Below are 24249 nucleotides of genomic sequence, written 5' to 3' on the forward strand. Positions count from 1 at the left end.
GTATACAAGCTCTCTGGCTAACTTGACTGATAGGAGAAAAGTGAAAGTCGGTTTGCTGTTCTGCTATCAGCCTTGCAGAGGCGCAGTATCCCTACATGAGGACATGTTCATATTCATGCATACAGTAATTGCATCCTACAGTTTATTTAAAAAGAAAAGAAACTGAACTGTGTACACCTCAAAAAGTCCTAATTTTTTCATCTGTATGTTCAGTAGTATGAAGATGTGTAAGTTAGTTAGTTACCAAGACACATTGTATTGGCATATGATATATATTACAGTAATATTCCATTTCTTTGCTGACTTTTTTCTTTAAATTATTGGTGATTAAGAGTATATAAAACATATAACTCAATCACTGGGAGCAAAGACTGCAACACCACACAAGGATGTTAAGTAAAATGTTTTTTTATTTAAATTAGCAAAGAAAGCAAAAAAAAAAACAAACTAAGAACCATGTGTAACCGGCTACAGTCAACTTCAAAAACATTGATAGAGCATATATTTTGTGAAGTTGAAAATAAGCACTTTATAAAAAATAGATATCTACATTGTAACATAATGAACGTACAGTATGCATTTCCCAAAGTAGGTATGTGGTCTGTACATGATATAAAAAAACTCCACCACTTGAAAGACTAAGATTGACAGCAGTACTCCACATGCTCTACTTTCTATGGAAGAGTATGTATACGTGACGGGTTCTAAATGCCTTGACTGAGATTATATCGGGTAATAAAGCAGAGAATGAAAACCAAGTGGATATATAGTATCCACAAACCTTTACTGTCCACCTTTGTCAAAAGCTCAGGTCTTTAACAAACCACTCAGTTTAACCACACTGTATTTGAGAACAGGAGTGTGACTGCTGCAAAATGAGACTTCTGACCAGCAAGAAACAGGTTTCTTTAAACTCGAAACTCAACTGTTTATAAAGCAGCTTCTCAGCATCTGATTGTGTGTCAAAAGCGTTGTGCAACATTTACAAACACAACATAGTTTACAATGAGTATGAAATGTAAGAAAAAATTCCACCATGAAATGAAAAGGACTGATAGGACTGTTGATAATATTCAGCCTTTAGAGATACAATAGGGACTTTGGGAACAGGCTGGCACGTAAGAATCACACAAACGAGGGTTTGGTGCTGGGAAGAGGGCAGAAACTGTGGGACTGCTAGGTACATGCATGGTGGACTGTTGATGCCGTTTCAGGGCCAGGCAATGTAAAGAGAAAAAGCCCCTTTGATTACACACATAAGGGAGGGAATCAGTGGAGCAGTAGGTAATAGAAGGGAGTCTCAATAACAGTGTGAAATCTATTCCTGGGCCTCCTTGCCAGTCATCTTGTAGATCTCAGTGGGACCATCGACGTGGGTGATGGTTGTGGTCAGCTGGATGTCCTCTCCACTGTTTGCTCCAGCATCTCCTAAACATATAAACATGACACATCATCAACACCCAAATTATCAATAATATGACTTGAATTCAAAAAAATTTTAAGAGCATATATTATGTTTGGGTTCTTGCCATTTCCATTTGTATTACAGCAGGCTATGGTCTGTTGCATATCGGGTTGGTTTAGCTGAATTTCATCAACGTAAATACTTTCGGCTTGTTTGAAACAGAAGTGAAACTCCAGAGCTGATAGAGTAAATCAACACAGAGAGACTGAAACTTGGAGAGAGGCACCCCTCCCAGGAGATTGGTTGACGCACTTCAGGGAAAGCTTCCAGAACCTCAAATCCTCTTTTTCTCTCCCCGTGTCACTGACGTCAGGAGATGGATGGATGGTTTTCATTACTTCCCTGCTCTCCACCCCACCCCCTCATCCCTGTTGCTTTCCTTTCCGTCTGGAAGGAAGCCTGGTGTCCATTAGAATCACCCTCTCGGGCCAAAGAGACCCTTCTTTCCCCTGGGAATCTGGGTCCTTCTCAATCAACACCCCCTCCTCTTCTTCCAAAAACAAACTTTGAATGAAAAGGCAGCTTTACAGCATAGGACAGACACTTGCTCCCCATCAGAATGAGGCTCAGGAATGAGGAGCCACTGAGAGACTATGGAATTCAATTTAATAAATAAATCTAATTAATTTGAATTTAATAACTTTAATTATTACAACAAGAAGATAACATGGTTAGGGTTTAATTACAGAGCATTCAGAAAGTATTCAGACCCCTCCCCCTTTTTCACATTTTGTTATATTGCAGCCTCATGCTAAAATCACAAAGCAAAAGCGTCATAGTGAAGGGTCTGATCACTTATTTCAGTTTTTACTTTTTAATAAATAATTTTAAATTATTGTTAATAATAAATAAGTATATTTCTAAAACTCTTCACTTTGTCATTATGGGTTATTGATTGTAGATTCATGAGGGAAAAAATGAAGTTAAACAATTTTAGCACAAGATTGCTACATAACAAAAAAGTGAGAGGGTCTGAAGACTTTCAGAATGAATTATATATAATATATACAGTAATAATTGTTGTCGTGTCACTTAATTTCATGTAAATGTGATTTACATGTGGAGAAAACTTAAAATAACTATATCTATTGTTATATTATCTTTGGTATATTCAGTTTATATCCTAGACTCAACTGCCACAATAACTGTTTTTCCCCACAAGACCTGTAAATGAACAGAGCACCAACTTACAACAAACAAGACCCCAGCCATCTTATTTCTTTAGAAAGCTAGTAGAAATATGTAGTTACCAGTGATGCACTGGCCACTTGACTGCTCATCTCCATAGCGTTTGTGAGACGGTGCGTAGAGGAACATGATTGCGAAGACGTACAGGTTCCACATGCCGTAGATACCGGTGAAGAAGGCGCTGTTCACCTGCACTGTGTGATCTCCCCAGTGCCAGTGACCTTCATTCACCTGAACAACGATGACAGACAAATAAATACCTTTTAACTCTTTAAAAATAAATACCAATTATCTCCTAACTGGTCCTTAATGAGCTGGGCAACGCTTCAGATTTTAATCACATTATGAATGAGACTCACCTGACTGATGATGAAGAAGATGACGGTCATGGCAGCGCAGGTCAAAGTGACCAACATGAGGAACTTGAACCTGAAAATCAAACCCTAAAGGGTGATAAAAGGGAGTTAACAAACATAAATCCCCTTGCACTTTTCATGACCTTTTGTTTGAGTAATGATTAACAAACAGTTAAACAGGAAAGATGAAGAAGGGTGACACACTTCATAGTGCAGGCGTCTGGCCTTGGACATGGCAGGCAGCGACGTCCTCTTGCCACTGATATTGCGGAAGACTTGAAAAACCATGAAGCAGAGGAAGAGGAAGTAGAGACAGGCACAAATCCCCGCCACGATTATGAATGCCATCTGAGGTGCCAACACCAGTTAAGGAAACACTGATGGAGCATACTGTAGTTATATGGAAGACATAATTCCTTTGTTTGACCACAACACACTCACCATTTTAAAATGTTCACTGGTGAAAGTGGAAAAACATAGAAAAAGGTTTCACAATTTTTAATTTACAGAATTGCTAAAATGACCTTTATAGTTGCTTGTATAAACACTTTCATCAACAGCAATAAATCTGTAAATCACAAAAACTGCTGTTAAATGCTTTGTAAGGTTATGTGTCTCATTTATAAAACCTCAACAGACGTTACTGCAGTGGAAAGCGCGACAGAAACTTGTCACCCATGGACCTTTAAAGAATTGATGACCCTGGTTTCAGGCACTGTACCAAATGTCTTTGTCACGCTGCTGAGAGTCAGGAACATTAAGCAGGCTTTTCCTTTTGATGAGTCTCAGACGAAGAGAGGAGAAAAGGGAGCAGAAACTGAAAAAAAAAAAAAAAGAGGGGTGTTTGGCAGTTGTTTCTGAAGAGGTGTGCTGATGAATCTCATGTCGCTCAGCTTGGCAAGCAAAGCAAATAAACAGGTAAACACAGAAACACACCATCCCAAAACCCTGGGCAATACTTTCACATATGGCATTACTAAATTATTTCTCATCATATCAGTCTGGAGATTAGTTTCCAGTTCATGCTAAAGCCAAGAAGGAAGAAAATCTTAAGTAGTGCAAGAACTGGAAGCAGAGCATTAAGTCACGCTAAGCAGCGCTTTCAAAAGGAAGATACGAGTAAACAGACAAGTCTTGCATTTGGCATAGTACAGGTAAAGACATACAAACTGTTCCAACAACAGGAGCAAAGGAGAAACCATTAATACATTTACTGGCTGCTAAACTGAAAAGACAATTTGGCCATTTATATTGTCAGGGTTTTTATTAGCATCATGCTTGTCTGATAAATGTACATTTACCCAGACAAGGGCTGATGAAGTGCTCTTTTCCCTGTTACTGTTGTCACATAACTGTTGGAAAAAGATACAGCCAGCTCAGTTCCCACATCAGACGCCCAGATGCTGTAGAAGGGGTTTGTCAGCTGGACACCTCTGATGAGACAAAACAGCCCATTTACATTTACATTGTTTTATTATATAGGGTTGAAAACATTATTTGTAGGTGGAGATTATGCATGAAAATAAGAAAAAAAAAACAAAAAAAACACACACAACAGAACCAGAAGATTCATTGTTACAATGTATTGCACAGAGTAATTTATCACTTTTATAAAACAAAGAGTGTTGTTCTGAATATGAGGAAAAAAACCTCACCTCTCACACATGTCAAAGATAAAGAGGCAGAAGGAGCCAAAGACGATGGGTCCAACCTGCTTCCAGTAGACTGAGAAACGGTTCCTCTCTGTCTGGTCCTGAAGAAACGGCAAAAACAGAATTAAAGATGCACTGTATGGTACAGCAGTATAATATATTACATTTCACAGGTCACAAATAGTTCATCATAAACAAAAATCCTTTATCAAAACCATTCTGCAGATAACATTATTGCCCTGCAGCCAATTTCTGCTTGTTTTTGTTTTGTTTTTTCCAAGGTCATGAAATTTAAATGAGTGCACCAGGAATGTTGCAATGCCACGTTGATGATTCAGATGCATCCATTAAAAACATCACAACTTAGGAAAAAGCTTGGAGGAATTGATTTATTGATTTCTGTTGTACTGGCAACTCTCTGGAAAAGATCCAGATATGACTGAGATTGGATATTCTGAGGTCACCTCAGAATATGGATTTGAAATGCAGTTAAGATCAGAGTGTACACCCCTGACAATGCAACTTGGCATGATTGATAAAACTAAGTTGCACGGAAAAGATTAGTAAATTCAGCCTTTAACTGTGTGTCTACTTCTATCCCCTGCTCTTCAGTGCTAATAGTTGCTCTGACAAAACCATCAAAAGACAGAGTAAAAATACAGTGAAACCTTGAAATTATTTAGCCCCTTGGACTTTTTCATGTTTTTCCCATTTCAAAATTTTCCATCACAGCAGATGTACAAATCAGTATTTTTTTTTTTTTTCCACACTGATCACTGACAGAACATCAGTGATACAAAAACACAATAATAACTAATTGCCACAGAATTCCCTTTTACCATCAGTTATCACTGGTGCAGCCAAATGTTTTTAGAAGATGTCTAATAGTTGAACTGAGATCACATGTGGAATCCAGGTATGATCACTCAAAGAAGGGCACTAATGAAGGTGACCACCATCTGGGTGACAGCAGCAACTCTGAAGGCTTCATTGCTCAGAGGGGAGACAATCCTTGTGCTTCTCCAATGGCACTTTTACAGATCAAAAGACACCATACCCACCATGAACCCTGGGCAGCAGCATCATGCTGTGGGGTCCTCTGGAGCAGGCTCTAGATGGCTTGTGGACGTAGCCAGTAAAATATATGCTAAATAAAGAGAAATCCTACTGCAGTCTGAAACGTGTTCAGTACAGTCTAGAAACAGGTATACTGATGTGCTAGAATAGTCAAGTCATAGTGAAGATCTCAATACAATCCAGAACTTGTTGCAGGAGTTTGCTGAACACCCCCTTCAGCTTGACGCAGCCAGTTTTGCACAGACGAATGGGGTTAAGTGTCCAGATGTGCAATGTTGATACAGACTGACTTAATCAGGGCTCCAGACTAACTTTTTACCTTGGCTTTACTGGTACACCAGCACATATTTTAGGTGCACCCAAAAGTTATTTTTCACTGTGTCTTCTGGCAACACAATAATAATTTAAGTGTCATGTTTTCTGTTATACAGATTGGTAATGTCTTAACACATTATGCCATGAAAATTGGACATGCCATTCTTTGCAAAAGGCATATATTTTGGCCTGTTGAAAGCTCTGGCTCCGAGTCAGATGAGGGACAGGTACAGGTATAACGGGCACAGCAGCACAGTTCTCTTCTTTCTGAGTTACTGGTATGCTTTAAGATTGTGATGGTGAACCAGGAGGAATGCAGGGCATGGTTTCACACACACATTCCTTATTTCTTTCCCCCACTCGCATTCAGTGAAGAATAATATCAGGGTCAGAGCCAATCAGAGGGTAGGGGTGGGGAAAAAATAAATAAAACTCTTGATGTAACATGAACTTCTTCTGTGGTTTAACTTTACTGAATCCCTCATTCTCTTTGTATTTATGTAAACGATTAGAAACTTCAAGTGTAGAAAAGACTGAGGGTTTTTGTCCTGACACAAAAGCTGGAGTTTTGGTGCAATATATCAACTAGGCAGTCTGGACAAAAATGCACATACCTGAGGCATCCTGGAAAATCAGCAGAAGACTTGTATCATAACCATCATGAACCCATTTCAAATCCAGCTAGGGATTTTAAATGCATGTTTTTCCCTTGCATTAATATCATAAGAAAACCTGTTATACCTGTTAATATTTGGGGAAAACAAAGATCATGTCTCTCCATTGTATGAGAAGGTGAAGAGAGAATTTCATGGTGACATATTCAGACTGATCAATCACCGATTAAGGGATGTCATGCACAATTGACTCAAATTCGACAGTTCACTACGAGCACTACGGATTCAAAGACTGGGTGATGAAAAATCAGGTGCTGCAAACAAGAGACATACGCAGGTGTTTATCTGTGAGTGTGTGCTTGACAACAAGGTTTAGGAATAGATTATGTAAGCAACATGTTACTAGTCAAGGCAGTAAGCTTGAGGTGGCGATGCAACATCACTGCATAGACCTCAGCGTGTTGCTTTGAATGGAGCTCAGAAACGCTTTACACATAAGCAAGCAGAGCTTAGCCTGTCAGCCAACAAGAGAGAAACAGCAAACAACAGAACAAAGTTATGTCCAGAGAGCTGAGGAGGATTGAAAAAAGGCTCTTATCCTGTCTGAGGCAGACATGGAGCTCATCAAAGAGGTCGCCAAATTAATGGTCCCTCTGTTCAGTAATAAAAATCTTTGACCATCTCCATGACTGCCCCAATTCAGGACAAATTACAGACGTCAGATGAGAATGACCTGCAAGTTTTTTGTTGGTTGACAGCCAAGTTCAGTGAAGATTTTGATGGATGGTACACAACTCTGACACAGCTTCACTTGTCCACTGCCTTGAACCCATGTTGAATACACCTGCATATCCTAGACAAAAATGACAGCAAGATAAGATGGGCAAGACACCCAACTTCTGTTTTTGATTTGTAGGTTTTAACATTAACTCATTTTGTTTGACAGACAAACGAATCAATACAGTACACCATTTAATAAAACAAGTAGTCATAAAGAATGTAGAAAGAGTTGCAAAAAGCACAGACAAGTAGAGGTTTTACTGAACAAATGTGGATTTAGGTTAATGAAAACGGCCTGCCTAATAAATGTACACTTAATTAATTTGCATCCAAGCATAACTGAGCTCTTCACAGCTGAGTTCACACAGACACAAATTTGCATGTTCTCAAGTTTTGTTATTGGTTCTCTCCTTTGTTATTCTCAAAGAAGAATATCTTTTTAAATGCACGCTAATAAATTTAAAAACATGAAAAAAGTCCAAAGGGGGAGCGTAAATAGTTTTGCAGGCACTGTCATTTGATTGATTAGTTGAAGATGCACAGCTTGCACTGAGATATATTGAGATGCAAAGTGTATCTGTAAATATATGCACCCTTATCCAAACAAAGAGCTATATTTCATGTTTCATGTGTCATCTTTTGAAGGTTGTAATGTGGTGACACATTCAATGCACATGCATAATTGACATGCTATATATTAGTCTACCATATGCCATCCACCCAACCCATGAATAAGTTTCAAGGCTTCAAGATGAAAATAAAATAACCAGAAGCCTTCAAGGGCCTGCTTGGTCAAGTCTTTTTTTTTTCTTTTTCTAATATTAACCTGGTTCAAGCAAGAGGAAAAGACACACAGGCGCTGAAGCATTCCTCTAAGCAAGCACTGTCTTTTTTTTTTTTTTTTTTTTTAAACTGAAACACAGCTGATCTTTATTAAACACCACTAACTAGTCCCAGAATTGCTGTGATAGGATTTAAATACCTTTAGCACTAAATGAATGCAAGTGAGATCGTAGTTAGCAAGCAAGGCTGCAGGTCAGTCAGAAAAACATCAAACATTTGAAAGGTTCCAAGTACAGTACCATGAGGTGCTCCCCACAGAAGATGATCCAGAAGGAGAGCAGCATGGAGTAGAAGATGCCCTGTCTGATGTCTCCGAAAAGCAGCATCCAGGTCCAGTTGAAGCCGATAGAAAACCACTCCACTGGGATGTTGATGAATGTCATTGAGATCCCCAGAGCAAAGATGACCCTGAAGGAACAAAAACAGCCTTAAAACGATAATGTTTCATCCTCATTACTGCTTTGAATTCAAAGGTGTCAACCACAGCTGTTGTAATTGAACAGTGCTGGCAGATGAATCTTAGGGCTAAAACTGACAACTTCACCTGAATCTGTACTACATCTTTTACAAAGACACAATCAGTTTTACAGCAGCACTACATCATCATCGACTGAAGAATGCTCATTAGATGTCCAGACATTATTGATTAAATAATCCATTCAGCTACAAGCACAGTATGTCCCCACTGACCTATCCAATTGTACACAATTCACTACTGTTCTAAATAGCCTCATTATTACAGCGAACCTCCCTCAACCTTAAAATCCAGACATTTAGAGGGAAATAAGCTTGAATGGATAGAGAACAATCAGCCTACAGACAAACAGAATAGAGCTGGTCTTCCAAGCATCTGCAGCAGGTTCCTGCATGCCGCCAGTAGATGAAAGGGATGATCGTAAACAGTCAGTTGAGATTGCAAAACAGAGCTACAGTGTGTGTGTGAGAAATACAGAGGGGGGGGAGGAGCACACAAGGTGACCTTAAAATACGCAAGGGTATAAACGGTATATGCAAAGGCTATGGGTAATAGAACTACAGTAATACAAGTTCCAAGCAATTCAACTCCAGACATCTCGTCAGTGATGATCCACGGAGCGAACCAGCGAACAAAGGCAAACCAGATTTGAGAGATATGCAGGGAATGTGTTATGTGATCACTACCAACATAGACTGGAGAGCCGAGGCTGGTATCTATGTGTGTGAATGTGTTTGGAAATTTAAATTAATTTTGGAGAAAGGTCATAAATAGACCTTTTTTCAATGGATGTTTTTACATGTAATAGCAGGAAATGCACAGGTGTAACTAACTGGCATTAATTAAGTCTGAGTCAGTTCCTGAGCCCTGGCACTGTGAATGCCAACTCACTGAAACACGTCACTGAACTGAGCCATGATTAATGTTATTAATCCCACCTGTGCTTTTACTGCTATGTCTCTTGTATCTCTGCTTTTGCTGAGCACAGAACATTTTTCATTTCACAATTATAAGAAAAGTTTCTAATGGCACAAAATTAAGATGATGGATGATGTGTAATAATTCACTTTATGAATTATATCATCATGAATTATATCATTTTCCACAATGAGAGTTCCCACTCACATATGTTTATAGGAAGTCTGAGGTTTACCATTCTGACACCTCTGTGGACAAGCATGACAGGAGACTTTGGTAAAGCTTTTACAGCATGAAAAAATCATCCGCTGTCCACAAATAGGATACAACTCACACTTCCTGAGAGCCTGCTAGTCAGTTGGGAATAAAAGCCTTGAGTCGGAAAAGAGGGAAGGAGAGAGACGCTGGCTGTGTGTACCTTTGTGCATGTGGTGTCTATCTAGCTGGTGTGTATGTCCAGAAAGTGTGTGTGCAGCATGTGTCAGTTGAGTGCTAGCTTGCAGATTTTGTAACGTGTTTCACGCTTCGCCAGGCACTTCCTGTGGTGCAGAACGCTGCCTCATACTGATCCGTCTTCCCAGCACAGTAGGGGGTTAGACAAATACTGGGCTCCGAGCATGGCTTCAACTTTCCACAGCATACCATTCAGACTATCTGCTTCAGGCAGAACTACCTGTATTTGTTGCTCTAACCTCCTAATCTGGACATTAATTTCCAAAGTTTGGTCAAAAAATTTACATAAATATCTCACTTAATTTTTTTAAAATATAAAAACAGTGATGAAGAGTGCCTTTTTCCCCCAAATGAAAACTGGTAAGAAGCAGCTCTTTCTCTTCATTGTCTTACAAAACCAGACAATGAAAGTGGCCCATCCTATATTTTTCACAGACGTTTGCTTGCACCACCCTACTAACTGTTTAACACTGCATTACAGTTTTGCAGGAAAATGACCTAGTGATGGTCCTGGACAATGTTCCTCATCTGACACTTGATGAACACCACCCTCTGATCTCAGTGACCTTCACTGCAGAGTTAGCATGACCTACTTGTACATTTCATCCATTGTTAATACATGCCTTCACCCAGTGGAAGCACTAAAGCAAAGCCTGAATTAAACTATTACTGCAGGTCCTGACTGTGTTTCTTCAAAATAAGTATAATTTATTCTTTATTACAACTAAACACTCATCAACATAAATGTGAGTACTACCTGCAAGTGTTGATCATCTTGGGATGATCAACTGGAACTAATATGTTTAAGAATAAGAAGTATAGTTATTTCAATGCAGTGAACACAGAGCACCCATGTAATTACTGGTAATGAGGGAGCAGCCTTACTTCTCCAGCAGCACAGGAGGTCTGCTCATAAGGGTGATACGTCTCCAGTACCAGATCATGATGATGAGGATGCTGGGTGTGAGGAACGTCTTCATGGCAAACCAAACTTTTGTGAAGCCTCCATTCTGGTGGATGCCCTTGGAGGAGAAACAAACAGCATCAATATCAACTGAAGTGCTCCGATTGTTTTTTTACTTGCAAAAGGTTGTGATGACACTCAGAGCTACAACCGTCGTTGTTTTCAGCTCCAGTAAAAAGTTCACTCGTCTACACTGCCACCTCTGTGCTGTGTGTCTGTGTGTGTGTGTGTGTGTGTGTGTGTGTGTGTGTGTGTGTGTGTGTGTGCAGCCTTACACACCAAAACATGGGAGAGTTTTTTTCCGGTTCATTTGGCTCAGGCGCTGCGCCTTAAAAACCCTGTGGCTGCATGGCGTGTGTAAATAAAATAATTTTTTCTAAATCATTGCGTTTCTTTTGCGATGTGTTTATTGCACATGATTTTATCACGATGGCGATGAAAATAAGCTTAATCGGTGAACACTAGCATTAACATGCGTATTCAGTGATCTGATCACAAGTGGACAGCTCTCATTTCGTCAGTTCACACCTGACTTTAGAATGCATCTCCACATGCGCCTTGATTAACCACTTGGGATCAGATCTCACTTCCAGGCTATATATGCAAATAACCCCTCCGTGCTCCCCCCCCACACACACACACACACACACCTATTACGCCATCGCCATCTTGCCAGTACCTGACTCCCGCCGAACTTCCAGCTAATCCAAAAATGGGCAAAGAGTAGAGAAACGTGTCGTGGTAAACACACGCTCACCCGTCTGTCACTCAAAGCGGCACATCCTCAATTATGCAGAACTTTAAGCCTTAACAAAATTTAATATAGTTAGTTATATGAAATTCACCCCCTTTGCAGTTGTCATGAAGGAGGACATTAGCCGTAGAGACCAAAACTGTTTGGATTGGCTAAATTGATTGGCTAAAAACAACAACGCATACCTGTTTATTTGCATATAAAGCGGGAAAGTGAGATCCGATCACAAGTGGTCAATCAAGACGCATGTGGAGACGCATTTTAAAGCCAGGTGTGAACTGACGAAATGAGAGCTGTCCACTTGTGATCGGATCACCCGATGCATCATGGGTGCGTTCATACTAGGGTTGTGCCGATGGACCTTGGTATCAATGATCGACAGTCATTAGAACTATCGCCGATTGCTCATGCCTTTGCAAATGCTGAGACAATATTTGACTTGTTTTCTGTTAATGTAGTTATTTATTATTTGTAGTATTAAAAAAATACTACATTCAATTTACCTGCCTCAGGAGTCTTTTAGGGACACACTCGCTTTTTTGGTCACTCCTCTTTGTCTCTCGGTCATAGAGTAATTTAATGTTAATGTAACACACAGGTTTAGTGCAGCCACAGCCACCGGAACAACGCTCCGCTACTTTTGTTCCCCAGAGGAAATATCCACAGTTCACATTATCTGGTTGATATTAATATACATTTTGAGCCCTTGAAGAACTGGTCGTTACTAAAGCGTGTCATGTAGAGAGCCAATAAAAACAAATGAAATTGTCAAAGTTGTAATATTGACATTTAAGGTGTATTGATTGATTTCGAGAAGGCAATTATGCATTGATTAACATGCAAGAAAACATTCCACTAGGCCTGCACGATATGAGGAAAACTTGTGATGTGCAATGACACTGTTCAATATTGCGATGAAAATGTGACCTGCGATAAATAAATAAATATTGAATTGTGAGGGGGGGGTTGCTGTCTCAGGTAATGAAAACCGTTTGTATTGTGTATCTTATATTTAATGCCAACATATCACTAAAAGGCCAAATTTATCACTGTCTCAATTGAAAAGGACCCTCGACTTTGTGGTTTAACATTAAGCAGTGTACAAAAATGTCTCAAATACACAGATCAAAATGAAAACTTACAACAAAACGAATATCTTTGATTTCTCCGATCCCCACATTGACCTTCTTGCGCTCGTTGACAGGCAAGCGGATGTTGAGAAGATAATACTTATGGGCCACACTGCCAACCTCCATGAAGGGCATCAGGTCACACTCATAATAACGTCCCTCATTCTCATAGGTCTAGAAAACACACAGCAACACATCATAACTGGTTTACTAAACATTCATCTGAAGAAAACTGCTACTTTGAATGCTTTTAATAATATTAAAAGACACATCCTCCAAACCTAATGCTGGACAGCAAAGTGTCTCAGCTGAAGTAACCGTTTTAAGCCTCCTGTGTTCATAAATGTGTTCAAACTGAAAATACATAATGCTATGAATACTTAAGAGTTTAAAACAACACTAATTATTTTCATGTATCATTTCTTCAATGACATCTGTGTCCACAAACAAATTACAATGTCACCAACATGCTGACAAATAAAAGGTAATATTAGCATATATTATGATATACCAGTCTGCTCACATACTATATTGATATTATACGATTTAAAAAATATACTAACTCAATAGAATAATCTTTTTGTTATTTTTAAAAGATATATAATGGTGAAGCACAGAAAGTGTAATTTCCCCACCTTGGCAGTTGTAAAGTTGCAACTGAGTTTCCTCTGTTCGAAAGAGTGTGCCATCTCCGTCCACTCACTGACTGTGTCATCTCTGTAGGCCAGACCCACGTCAATGGTGACCAACGCTCCATCCTCTGGAAACAAGAATAAATTTAAGTTATTTACTTTCAGATAAATACAACCATTTGGTAGAAAGCTGTTTAAGAGTTTGAATATTCAAGCACGTGAATAAATACATTCACAAATCATTCAAAGTGTCATTCAGTTTTGAAGAACAGAGAATTTATGTTTTTGAAGAAAAGGAAAAAGGAAAAAAATTTGTAAATAATAAATTCCCATTCATCTGTATTTTGATGTGTTGCACCTCTTCACTGCACAACCCTGCTGGTTGTTATTATCCTAGTGACGGGATAAAATTAAGTCCTGATGACAGGTAGCCATGGCCCTTTTGACTGCGTTGCTAGCACTGACATGACATAAGCCCCTGTTCCACAGCCTGCTCAAAGCAGGAATGTTGTGCCTTTATTCCACCTCGCTATTCTGTATTAACGGTGCGAACACAAGCGCGGAACAACGATGCCCTCGCATTCTATGTCAGCAGTAGAGGTACTCAGAGCCAGATTGACCTCTGTGTAAAAGGCAGAGCCAGCATGGCGATGTTGTTGTGTTACACATCACGCCTCTGATTCCAGAACGGTGGCATGCCATCTAAATAAATAAAAAAATTAAAAGCACACAAAGCTGGCAATATGCCGGCTTTGGTTCAGTGTAAACAAGCAAAGGCTGCATAACTTCTTAACAACAATATAGCAGGATCTCTGTACCACTGTTGTGAGGAATGTCACCATAGCCCCTTTTATACAAAGTAAAGAAGATGCGGATGGACATTTGTTTAAAATCACTGAGAACCTAAGCTTCATGGCTGCACCTCTAATGCCTGTTATGGATCATTCTGTTCATTTAGAAGACTATTTTTACTCTGAAACAATCATGTTTATAGAAGATCAAATCATTTGAGTGTTAATATGTGGTACTGTCACTTGGAATGAGTATGAATCGGTCAGATTAATAGGATTAGTTCACTACATATAAACATGGGCTGTGATTCAGTGTGCTCTCCATGGTGGCCCAAATCTAGGTTACTTCCTACTTGACAAACTTAAACAAGACCTTGAGCTGGCCTCCAACAGCACAGCCTGGCGAATCCAGCAAAAACATCCAAAGCAAAGCTATTAAAACTGCATCTTTAGATCACATTACAAAGCCAAGTGTTCTCTCCTCCAGCCCTCCAGAGTGCCTCTTGTGCCGTTATGAAACAAGCTGGAATGAAGAGAAAGAAACCCAGTGGCCTGTGCTGTGAATAAGGAAAAAAAAAAAAACAGTGGAGGCGGGGGAGAGGGAGCGAGATGAGAACTGGCAGCCGACTGTCTCTGTAATGCCCTCCCCTCTGCCATTGGTTGAGCCAGACGCCCTCAAATGTCAGCTCACTTCATGCAAACATTCCACTTCAGTCCAGCGGCCATCGCCACGGAAACTAAGCCTCTTCAACAGCTGTGTTATTGCTGGACCTCCGCCAGTGGGTGCTTGGTGCCGGGGTGGAGTGGAGTAGGTGGAGTGGTTAATAAGGGCGAAGCTCTTCTTTGGGATGAACATTGTTACACAGATAAGGTAGTCAAGGAAGAGATGGCCTTGTGTTCATTTGTCATAAAGCTACAGAACAGAATCCACCCACCTGGCACAGCAAATGTTCTGGTCAGGATTTAGACAGACGACCTGACGCCATTTTGTTAACTGTGGAAGACCTGGCTCCAATGTTTATGGGGTTAACTTTTGCATTCTATTAAATCTGAATTCAGTGTCTCAGTTTATGGAATCTGAATGCAATCTTCATTTTTTTTTTTTTTTTTTTTTTTTACCAAAGTCATAATTGGTATATTTAAAGAGGTAATATTTAAAAGTTTTGCCAGGCAGAATATAGTTTTACCATTTTGCTAAATGGCTAGAATGTTTTGTACATTGCACTTTAAACAAGGGAGATTTTTGTCTTGGAGCTTAATAAATCTGTGTATTTTAACAAAAATACCATCTATAACATGGTTGTTTCTTTACTCTCTCAGCTTGCTAAATATGGAAGTTAATAGTAGTTTTAAGGTCTTGTAATATACTGCTGGATCTAATTTTGCATTAAACAAATCAGTAAGAATCTAGTAATGTTTTGAAATGAAATCAAAGAGAAATCCTGTTACTTAGATAAGTATACTATAATATGTTGGAGGGTAAAAGTTGTTTTTCAAAATTAAAGCCTATATGTTCCCCTACACCAGGGGTCTGCAACCTTTACTATTAAAAGACACAATTTTGGCCCCTCTCCCACAAATAAAAATCATCTGACGCTGCAAAACCTATTCATCCCTTAAAATGAAGCTAGCACAGCGTTAAAGTTTTAAATATAGTTATACTATATATTAAAGAACTATAGTTTATTGCATTTATGAAGTGACTTGACATTTTATTGCTGTTTTTACCTGTGATAACAAAGGAAAACATCTAACTCTTGTGAATAGGAGGAAAAAACAATGGCATGTGTATCTCTACTTTTAAATATAAAACAGAACTACACAGGTCTATTTGAGTCCCTCTCTTAGTTGTGAAGGATTAAAAAAAATAAAAAAGGGAGCCACTGCAGAAGGGCTGAAGAGCCACAGATTGCCGACCCCCGCCCTACACCAAGTCAGGAAATTTCACTTTTACTTATTACTTAACATACATCAACCTAAGGCAGTTTTTTGTGGACAACAACAGCAAGCCAGCCCTATAAACAGGAATCTGACTAATTGAATGACTAAGTTACACGATTAGTAAGCCAAGAGCAGTGTGACTGAGTGATAAGGTTACACCATTATTCGGCCAGCCGAGTGTTTGAATTTACCCATTGGTCGCTGCTCTTTCAAAACGATTTGGTGAGAAGAAGCAGTGTTGCCAACTTTGTGCTTTTGGCGCTAAATTAACCGACTTTTCAGGCCGCTTAGGCAAAGCAGCTAGTGGCAAATGTACCAACTTTTTGGACAAACCTTAGCTACTTTCCATAGAGGAGAGTCACCAGTAGTGCACCGCTAGTGCAAGGTAGGGGACACCTAAATGAGAACAACTTTATTGGAAATACTGCTGTATCAAAAATACTGTATATATGAGCACAGAGAGTAGGGGAGAAGAAAAGACAAAGGGCTGAAACCAGCTGATACTAGGCAGAATGCAAATAGCTAAGACGCACTAAAGTCATATTCTAGGTTTAGACCTAGTCTTGTTTTCTCTCTAGCCTTGCCACCATGTTTCAGGATAACACAAAGGGCAACAATGAAGGAAACATGAATTCAAGTTGGATATAACAGAATGACTTTGAAATAGGAGTTTTAAAGTGGGAATCCCACTTCAGAAGCACAACCTGGTTTCTACTACATGCAGCTTATACTCTACTCAGCTCTCTCCACATCCACTTGCTCTCACAGCACCTCCTGTATTTCAGAAAGATCAAAATGAGTTTGCAGCATCTGGCAGAAGGTCCGGGCTGAATCACTGGCTCGTCTGTCTGGCAGCCAGGCAGTAAACAATCCACTGCCCGCTAACAGATTTTCACTGAGGCCAAGAATGTGAGCGAGCAAATGATGCTGATGACTAAACCTCCATTGTAACATGACTGTTTAGACAAGCCAGACCAAAAGGGCTGTGTCATAAAAGATTACGCCACTTTAAAACTTTTTGTTCTCTGCATTATTACAATTACCTCTGACTTTTCTGTTAATTACACATTGGCCTAAGGTGGATGTGTCATCAAGGTTTACAAGTACTTGTGAGTGTAGACATGACTGTACATCAGAGGTAGTTACAAAGCTCATGTTATCATACACAGCTATACATTCAAAGCCTTAAAGCAAAAGATGCAAGTGAGAGTTGAAACTTCCTTCCCAGGCTCTCCTAATGATCGAGTCACTTATTAGACTCTCATCCTCTCTAATCCCGTCTTTCAGGATCCCAAGCACCCTGCCAAGATACCAAACCTTGTCTTCCACAAGATACCAGTTATCTCCCTCCTCCCCCTCCCTTTCCTCTCACATTTTAACACCAACATGCTGTAGGACTGTCTATCCACTGATACAATTTACAACAGTGGTTGACAATAGGTAGAGACACAGAATGGTTAACAGTAAAGCTGCCGTTGTGTTTCCTTCCTGACAATAGAAACTAGATATTTGACAGAGCCTGGGGCTCCACAAGAGACTATATTTACTCACGTAAGGTCCCTGCCTTAAAAGGGATTCCAGTTTAAAACATCTAAATTTGTTTCTTTAACTTTGTTTGTTCAAAGCTTGAAGACTTCAGTGGTTCGAAAGGTGACGACACATCTTAGAAGAGGTATACTACCCCGTAATGAGTGTGCCATTGCAAAAGAAAACAATTTATAGTTACTACAAGGCATTTCTCATGCAAGTTTCTTTAATACGTCATGATTTGTGTGCGTCATTCTATTCTGTTTAGATTTTTATAACCTTGTGTGTAATTCCTGCATTCTGAACACTCTAAAACTGGGCAAAAGAATCCAACAAATACATACTGATCACTACTGCACAAATCATAACTAATTCATCCTATAAACTATAACTATAAACTAACTAACTATAAAAGAGGAGGGAGCAGGAAATCACATAAATTTTGAAACCTGAAATCCATTTAACTGGGATGACCTTGTATACAAAGTATGTAAATCATTTGATTGTGGGTCTTGAGATTGGAAAATAGGACACTGCATTGTTCAGAGTCAGCCAACTATGAAAGAGGTCCAGATTACCTCTCCCCCCTCTTTATACCTGTCTCAAGGGTGTCTGACAAGCCCATCTACAAAAATCCCTAAGGGTCTACGCTGCTACAGAGAACAAACAGCAGGACATCTATCATTGTTTGCTGCCTTTCAGTGTCAAGAAATCCAATCTACTGACAAACACACTCTCCTGTGGATTCCTCAAGCTTTCACGAAGATAAACTGAACCAAGAACACAACATGCTACCAGGACATTGTGTAGGGAAGATAATACAAGAAATGTAACATTTTTTAATACCAGTAAAGTTGGAGTGACTCTGTACTTGAATTCGTGATGTGAGAGATTAAAGGTGACAATGGATGTGAATATTTCAGAAGCTAGCGTGCTGTCATTGCATCTCTACAAATATTTGCCTTCAGATTGTGAAATTTTTCCCCACTTGTGTCAATATTTTGTCTCTGACACTATAAAAAAATGTAGCAGGAAGTGTAGGGAATTTGTATTGATGGTACTGTGTAGGTAAACTAGGTATTGTCGAGTGACCAAACTTATAACAAAATTAACCAAGTAATTATCCATTGTTCATGATCACCTAAATGGCTTCCAGTTCCCTTAAGATTCCCATATAAGACAACATGGCCTCTTACAAGCATGTGCACGTCCTGGAGGAGAAACACAAGCCATGTTGTCCTTACCCTTTTTTTTAAACCCATAAGAAAGCCTTGGTTTTCTCACCTATCTGGTTGTACATCTTAAAGGCAATGTCAAACTGCAGGATGACGAGCATAAACTGGAACCAGGGGCTCATCTCCTTGTTAGGCAGAGGAATGTGGACAGCAAATACAATGTTGTTGGCTTCAATCTTCTTGGCCATGGCCTCATCAAAGGTTCGGATCTTGTCGCACTGGTCAGGTCCCCAAGGCATGAACCATTTTGTTTCCTCTCGGTGCTTGATTGTGTCCACACACTTGGTGGCCAAGTAGTGGACCGCTGTGGTGGGGCTGGGAGCTGGTGAGACAAATAGAAAGTAGGATAGATATTAGGCCGGGTGTCATATTGAAATACTGCAGCAAAGTGTTTCAAGGTCTTGCCAAGCCAAATTTCCCCTCAAACTAATAAATCACACAAAAGGTTTGAATTCAAAAAAGTAAAATCAATAAATAAAACTGCACTGTGGATTAAACTGTGCATGGACAATATTCATATCTTGGCAACCATTAGGAATAGTCAACAGGTTGGGTTTGAGCCAAATCCAGTTCAAACACTTTGGCAATTACTTTTAACACTGTTTAGAAAATGCCTGGTAGCACGGCTCTCTCTCCCTCACTGAAACGATGGGGAGGGAAAATTCCCGAAAGCTCTCAGGCACCAATTACACTGTTTACGCATTGAGATTCATGAGCTTGACAAGACTCGTGTTTGTAGTCACTACTCACAGGATTTGAGTAGTGCTTGGGAAAGATCTATCATTATCATGGGAACACAGAAAACATTGGTTGCCTGTTGTAAAAGATGGGGGTCTGATCTGAACATCAGCATTGAAAGATTCGAGTCCAGGAGTAGCCTCAAGGCAAAAAAGAAAAACAGGTTTTTTAAATATCATGTGGGGAGATGACATCAAACAAATCAGCAAGTTCAGTGAGCCTGTTAGATTAAGTGTGGCCTGAGAGTTAATCCTTATTTTCTGATATCAGGTACAACAGACTAGGACTGAACGATTAATCGCATTTGCGATAATATCGCACACTTGCCCTGTTGTACAACGGCCTTTGGCTCGACAGAACCTGGCGCTGTGTAAACTTTAGTGTCAAAGAGGAGCAGTATGTCGGTTGTGTGGAACTATTTTGGCTTTAAAAAAAAAAAAAAGAAGATGCTACCTCGCGGGGCAACACTACTAACCTGTATCAGCACTTTAAAAAAACACGACAAAGCCATGTACGATAGTTGCATGGCTAAAATGCCGAACCACCAGCGTCAAGTAAGCCAAATACCCCCCGACAAGGATCACTGACCGAAATGTTTGAAAGCATTACTCCATATGAACGTAATTCAAAACGGCACGGGGAAATTACTCAGGCAATAACAGAGATCATAGGGAAAGATAAGATGACCCTATGACCTATGCCCCAGGCTTGGTCACCATGCTGAGAGGCATGGTGACCAAGCCTGGGTTTACAACTTTGATAAATACGCTGGATAAGCGGTACAGCATGCCCTCCTGCACATATTTTAGCCAGGTTGCCATAATGGAGATATATTAAAAAAATGCAAGCTAAGAGTCACAGCTGAGTTTTTCACTACTACAACTGTGGTCAAGCCATACAGCAGAGCCCTATCAAAGTCTTACGGTGCATTTCAGTAATGAAGACTTCGCCCTTAAAGCTTGCTGCCTTCAAACTGCTTGCCTCCTAGACGACTACACAGGGGAAAACATTGCAGCCGGCTGACAACAGGGGCTTGCCAGCTGGGTTCTCCATGAAGAGAACCATGTCCGCATAACAACAGACAATTTTACATGCTTACAAGGCTGTAAGTTAAACAAATCAGTCAATATCAATTCATGCATCATCTAATTTCATCATGACATATAGGCCCGGCCTACAGGAAAGAACAGTTAATGTTTAATCTATCTAATATTGTGTTAGTCATAATATAGAATGATTTATTGCTCTTGATTGTTGAATAATACAGAAGAAAGGGAACTTAAGAAAATAATTGCATATTATATTGCAATCACAATATTGGTTTAAGAAAAAAATAAATAAAAAATTGCAATTACATTATTTTCCCAAATTGTTCCACAGACAATGTGGAATCAAGTCTTGTAGAGTGACATATTAGGACAGCATGATATTGGAGAAAACTGACATTGCAATCTTTTTTTCTGCAATATGAAAAAAAGTACAGGAATGTTCACCAGACGACTTCAATACCTGTCTTTGGTCAATGTCATTCTTTCTGTAACCAAAATAATTACATACAACTGACTTTGCTTTTCTATTTTCAACCAAATCTTCCTTTTCCATGTCTTTCTCCTGTTTTTCCCTCATTTTCAGGTTGTGCTTGACAACTAACAGACCTTGTTACTTCATTAAAATGAGTAATCAGGTATAACGTCAGTAGCAACACAGAAAACCGATGTTACTAAATCTCAAAGAACCCAAACAAAAGACTGTCTGGTCTGAAATGCCTTCAAACAAAGGATGTGAAAGTTACGGTTAGGGTTAGCCCAAAAAAGCCCTGAATCCCACTAAAACTCTGTGGAATGACTTGAAGACAGATGTGCAGATTCCCACAATCAAGTCAATCTGCAAGAAAGAATGTATAATCACTTAAGCCCCGTTTGTGCCAAGGTGTTAGTGTCATATCTGGGAAAACTCAATAAGCTGTAATCACTGCGGGTGCCTGTGGGAAGTTACGGCTCATGGGGGAATGAACATGTAAGCTCGGACTTTCCAGATTTAGCCAATGAAAAAGACAAGCAACATATCTACGTAGACTCAGCTGTAATCCCTGCCAAAAGGTTCTTGTAGCAAGCACATGCTGGTGATGAGTAATTTTAGATCCGATAGTTTAGGAGAGTTCAGAAACACTAACACAAAAAAAAAAAAAAAAAAAGGTATGAAATCAGACCAATTTGTACCTGTAGAGGGACTCTGTTACTTATCTGTCCGTCTAATCATATCTGTGCACTCGTAACAGAGAGGTAAAGGGCAGCCACCACCAACAGTTTACACACCCTTTAGGTTACACATAGTCCAGTCATAAAACCCAACGAGGGCCGTCTTCAAGGAACCTTCGAGTGTGTAAGTTTGTTAACAGCTGTGTAAAAATAAAATAAAAACAGTGACAAAGAAGATACACCAAACTGAATTAAACCCAGTTATCTGGAGCCCCTTGGAGTTCAATTATCTAGTGACCCTGTGAGTTCAGCAGCACACCAGCTCCTCCAGTCGCCATCGCAGTGTGTCCAGAATAATGGCAGTCCCCTCAGCCCACTGACCCCATGCCGTGTTCCCGGGTTTGTCGGGAAACAAGGGGAGAAAAACCCCTTTCTACTCAATTACCCCTGCCGCCCCCGGCCACCGAGCAAACACAAAGGAATCTGGCTTCATTAAAACCATCTCAGCCAAGAACGAACCGAACAAGCTAATTATCACCAGCCATGTAGTGAGTGATAGGGACTGCAGGGACTCGGGGAGACTGACTGGTGTCTGGGGGATGTGAATGGTCTCCATATTCAGCCCATAAGAAAGATTTCACATGTACTCAACTTGTATTAACTGTGAGTATGTGTGTAGCTGTTGTGTGTGCATGTGTGTGTGTGTGTGTATGAGTGGGTGGATTTGAAGAAACTTGACAGCAACTCCAATCCAGTCCTCAAGGCAAAATGCAACTTTGACAGCTGTGTGCACTTGTGTGTTTTTTTTTTTGTGCACCACTGTCTGTCTCAATGCAAATGAAAAACTAGGAAGAAAGAGGGGAAGTGGAGGGAACATGAATGCACTGCCTGCAAGGCGAAAGGGATTTAGGGAGAAGGGGAGACACACAGGGGGAGAGGAAGGAGTGAAAGGAAGGTAGAGATGCTGCCTGGGGCCCCACACAGCAGACAGACATTATATGTGGGAGGGGGAGGGGGAGGAATGAGGAGAGAAAAAAGGGACAAGAACATTCGAGTTTAGATCAAAGAAGTGAAAAACACAGAAAAGGTTGGATGTATTCCTGAGCAATCCTGCGTTGAAAATCGTAGATTAACACACGAAAAATGGTGTCCTGTGTTATTTTCAGCCAAAGAAAGGTAGCCAGCGGTCGTGGCATGCAGGCAGCGAACACCTTGATACAAAGCAGTGATTTAGCTGGAGGTGCACTCCGGCAGCTTTGGTGTCAAAGTGACTGTTTCAAATCACCGCATTGTTTGTGCACGGCTCGGTCAAGCCCAGGTAGATAAAACACAGCTAAAAGTTAGCGCTTAGCGTCTTTTGTTTCTGATGAAGACATTTATTAACGCTGGTATGAAGGTATGTAACCAACAGCCCAAGTCAAAACTTTGTGCTTTAACCGTTTAGAGACGTTAACATTTAAATTCCAACAGGCACGCGCGCACAAAGACAAACGTTAGCTAAATGAATGATAAAAGTGAAGGATAAAGAGGGGAGAAAAAAACAAAAAAACTTACCAATTAAACCGCCGACCATGAAGGCAAACGCCTGAAACAAAAGCAAAATAACTCCCACTATCACCAACTTTTTGGTGCTCATATTTTCAATAATAGCCCCCGCCATCGCGAAGCAAAGGTTGGAGTAAAAAATATCACACCGAGCGAGAAACAAACAATAATGTGTTGGAGAAGGGACGAAAACGCTGCATCAACGACCAGCAGGAAGACAAGCTGGGCCCCCTCCACCGCTCTGCTCCTGCCTTTCAACTTCGAAGGAGGAGGAAAAAAAAAAAAAAAAAAAACAGGAATCACATGACCGAGTAGCACTCAGCTTTATCCCCGAACAGCCAACACCAGACCGGGGAGAGATCTGTGGAGCGCCACTGCATTGCAATAGAGGCTGGTAATGCAGGTTACCGTGTCATTGAATGCCTGTAATAGCGCCCCTGTTTGGAGGGCACAGCCTGCAGGGCTATTTAAAGGAAGCTTTTACAGGTCCCATCTCATGTTGTGCTGCCCAATAACCGTCAACACATTGTCCTTCAAAGTCTATTCTTAATCCACGTTAGAAATAGGTTTAATGTTTGTGTCGTCTGCAAAATTTGAACAAAATTGAACAGTGTTCCGTGGTCTGGCGTTTTTGACACGATAATATGTTCAAAGGTGC

At 40.1% G+C, this 24249-nt stretch overlaps 1 protein-coding gene across 4 annotated transcripts; it reads right to left on the reverse strand.

Annotated features, from left to right (window-relative positions):
• Positions 1-392: 392 nt before the first annotated feature.
• Positions 393-23857, reverse strand: wls (Wnt ligand secretion mediator). Of its 4 annotated transcripts, XM_056392127.1 has the most exons (13): positions 23601-23850; positions 19160-19432; positions 13620-13744; positions 12997-13158; positions 11022-11158; positions 8530-8698; positions 7401-7520; positions 4665-4762; positions 4379-4442; positions 3214-3357; positions 3013-3096; positions 2716-2884; positions 393-1428 (listed from the first exon to the last, which is right to left on the reverse strand). In XM_056392127.1, exons 1-13 carry the CDS (start codon positions 23704-23706, stop codon positions 1319-1321), a joined length of 1761 nt encoding a protein of 586 aa, XP_056248102.1. In that variant the 5' UTR covers positions 23707-23850; the 3' UTR covers positions 393-1318. The 4 variants fall into 4 exon arrangements, with proteins under 4 accessions (XP_056248102.1, XP_056248103.1, XP_056248104.1 ...); XM_056392128.1 differs by lacking the exon at positions 7401-7520 and having other exon boundaries at positions 23601-23849; XM_056392129.1 differs by lacking the exons at positions 393-1428; positions 2716-2884; positions 3013-3096 and adding an exon at positions 3731-3826 and having other exon boundaries at positions 3217-3399; positions 4311-4442; positions 23601-23857.
• Positions 23858-24249: the final 392 nt, after the last annotated feature.

The sequence above is a fragment of the Seriola aureovittata genome, chromosome 12, assembly GCF_021018895.1.
Source record: "Seriola aureovittata isolate HTS-2021-v1 ecotype China chromosome 12, ASM2101889v1, whole genome shotgun sequence".
NCBI classification, from domain to species: domain Eukaryota; kingdom Metazoa; phylum Chordata; class Actinopteri; order Carangiformes; family Carangidae; genus Seriola; species Seriola aureovittata.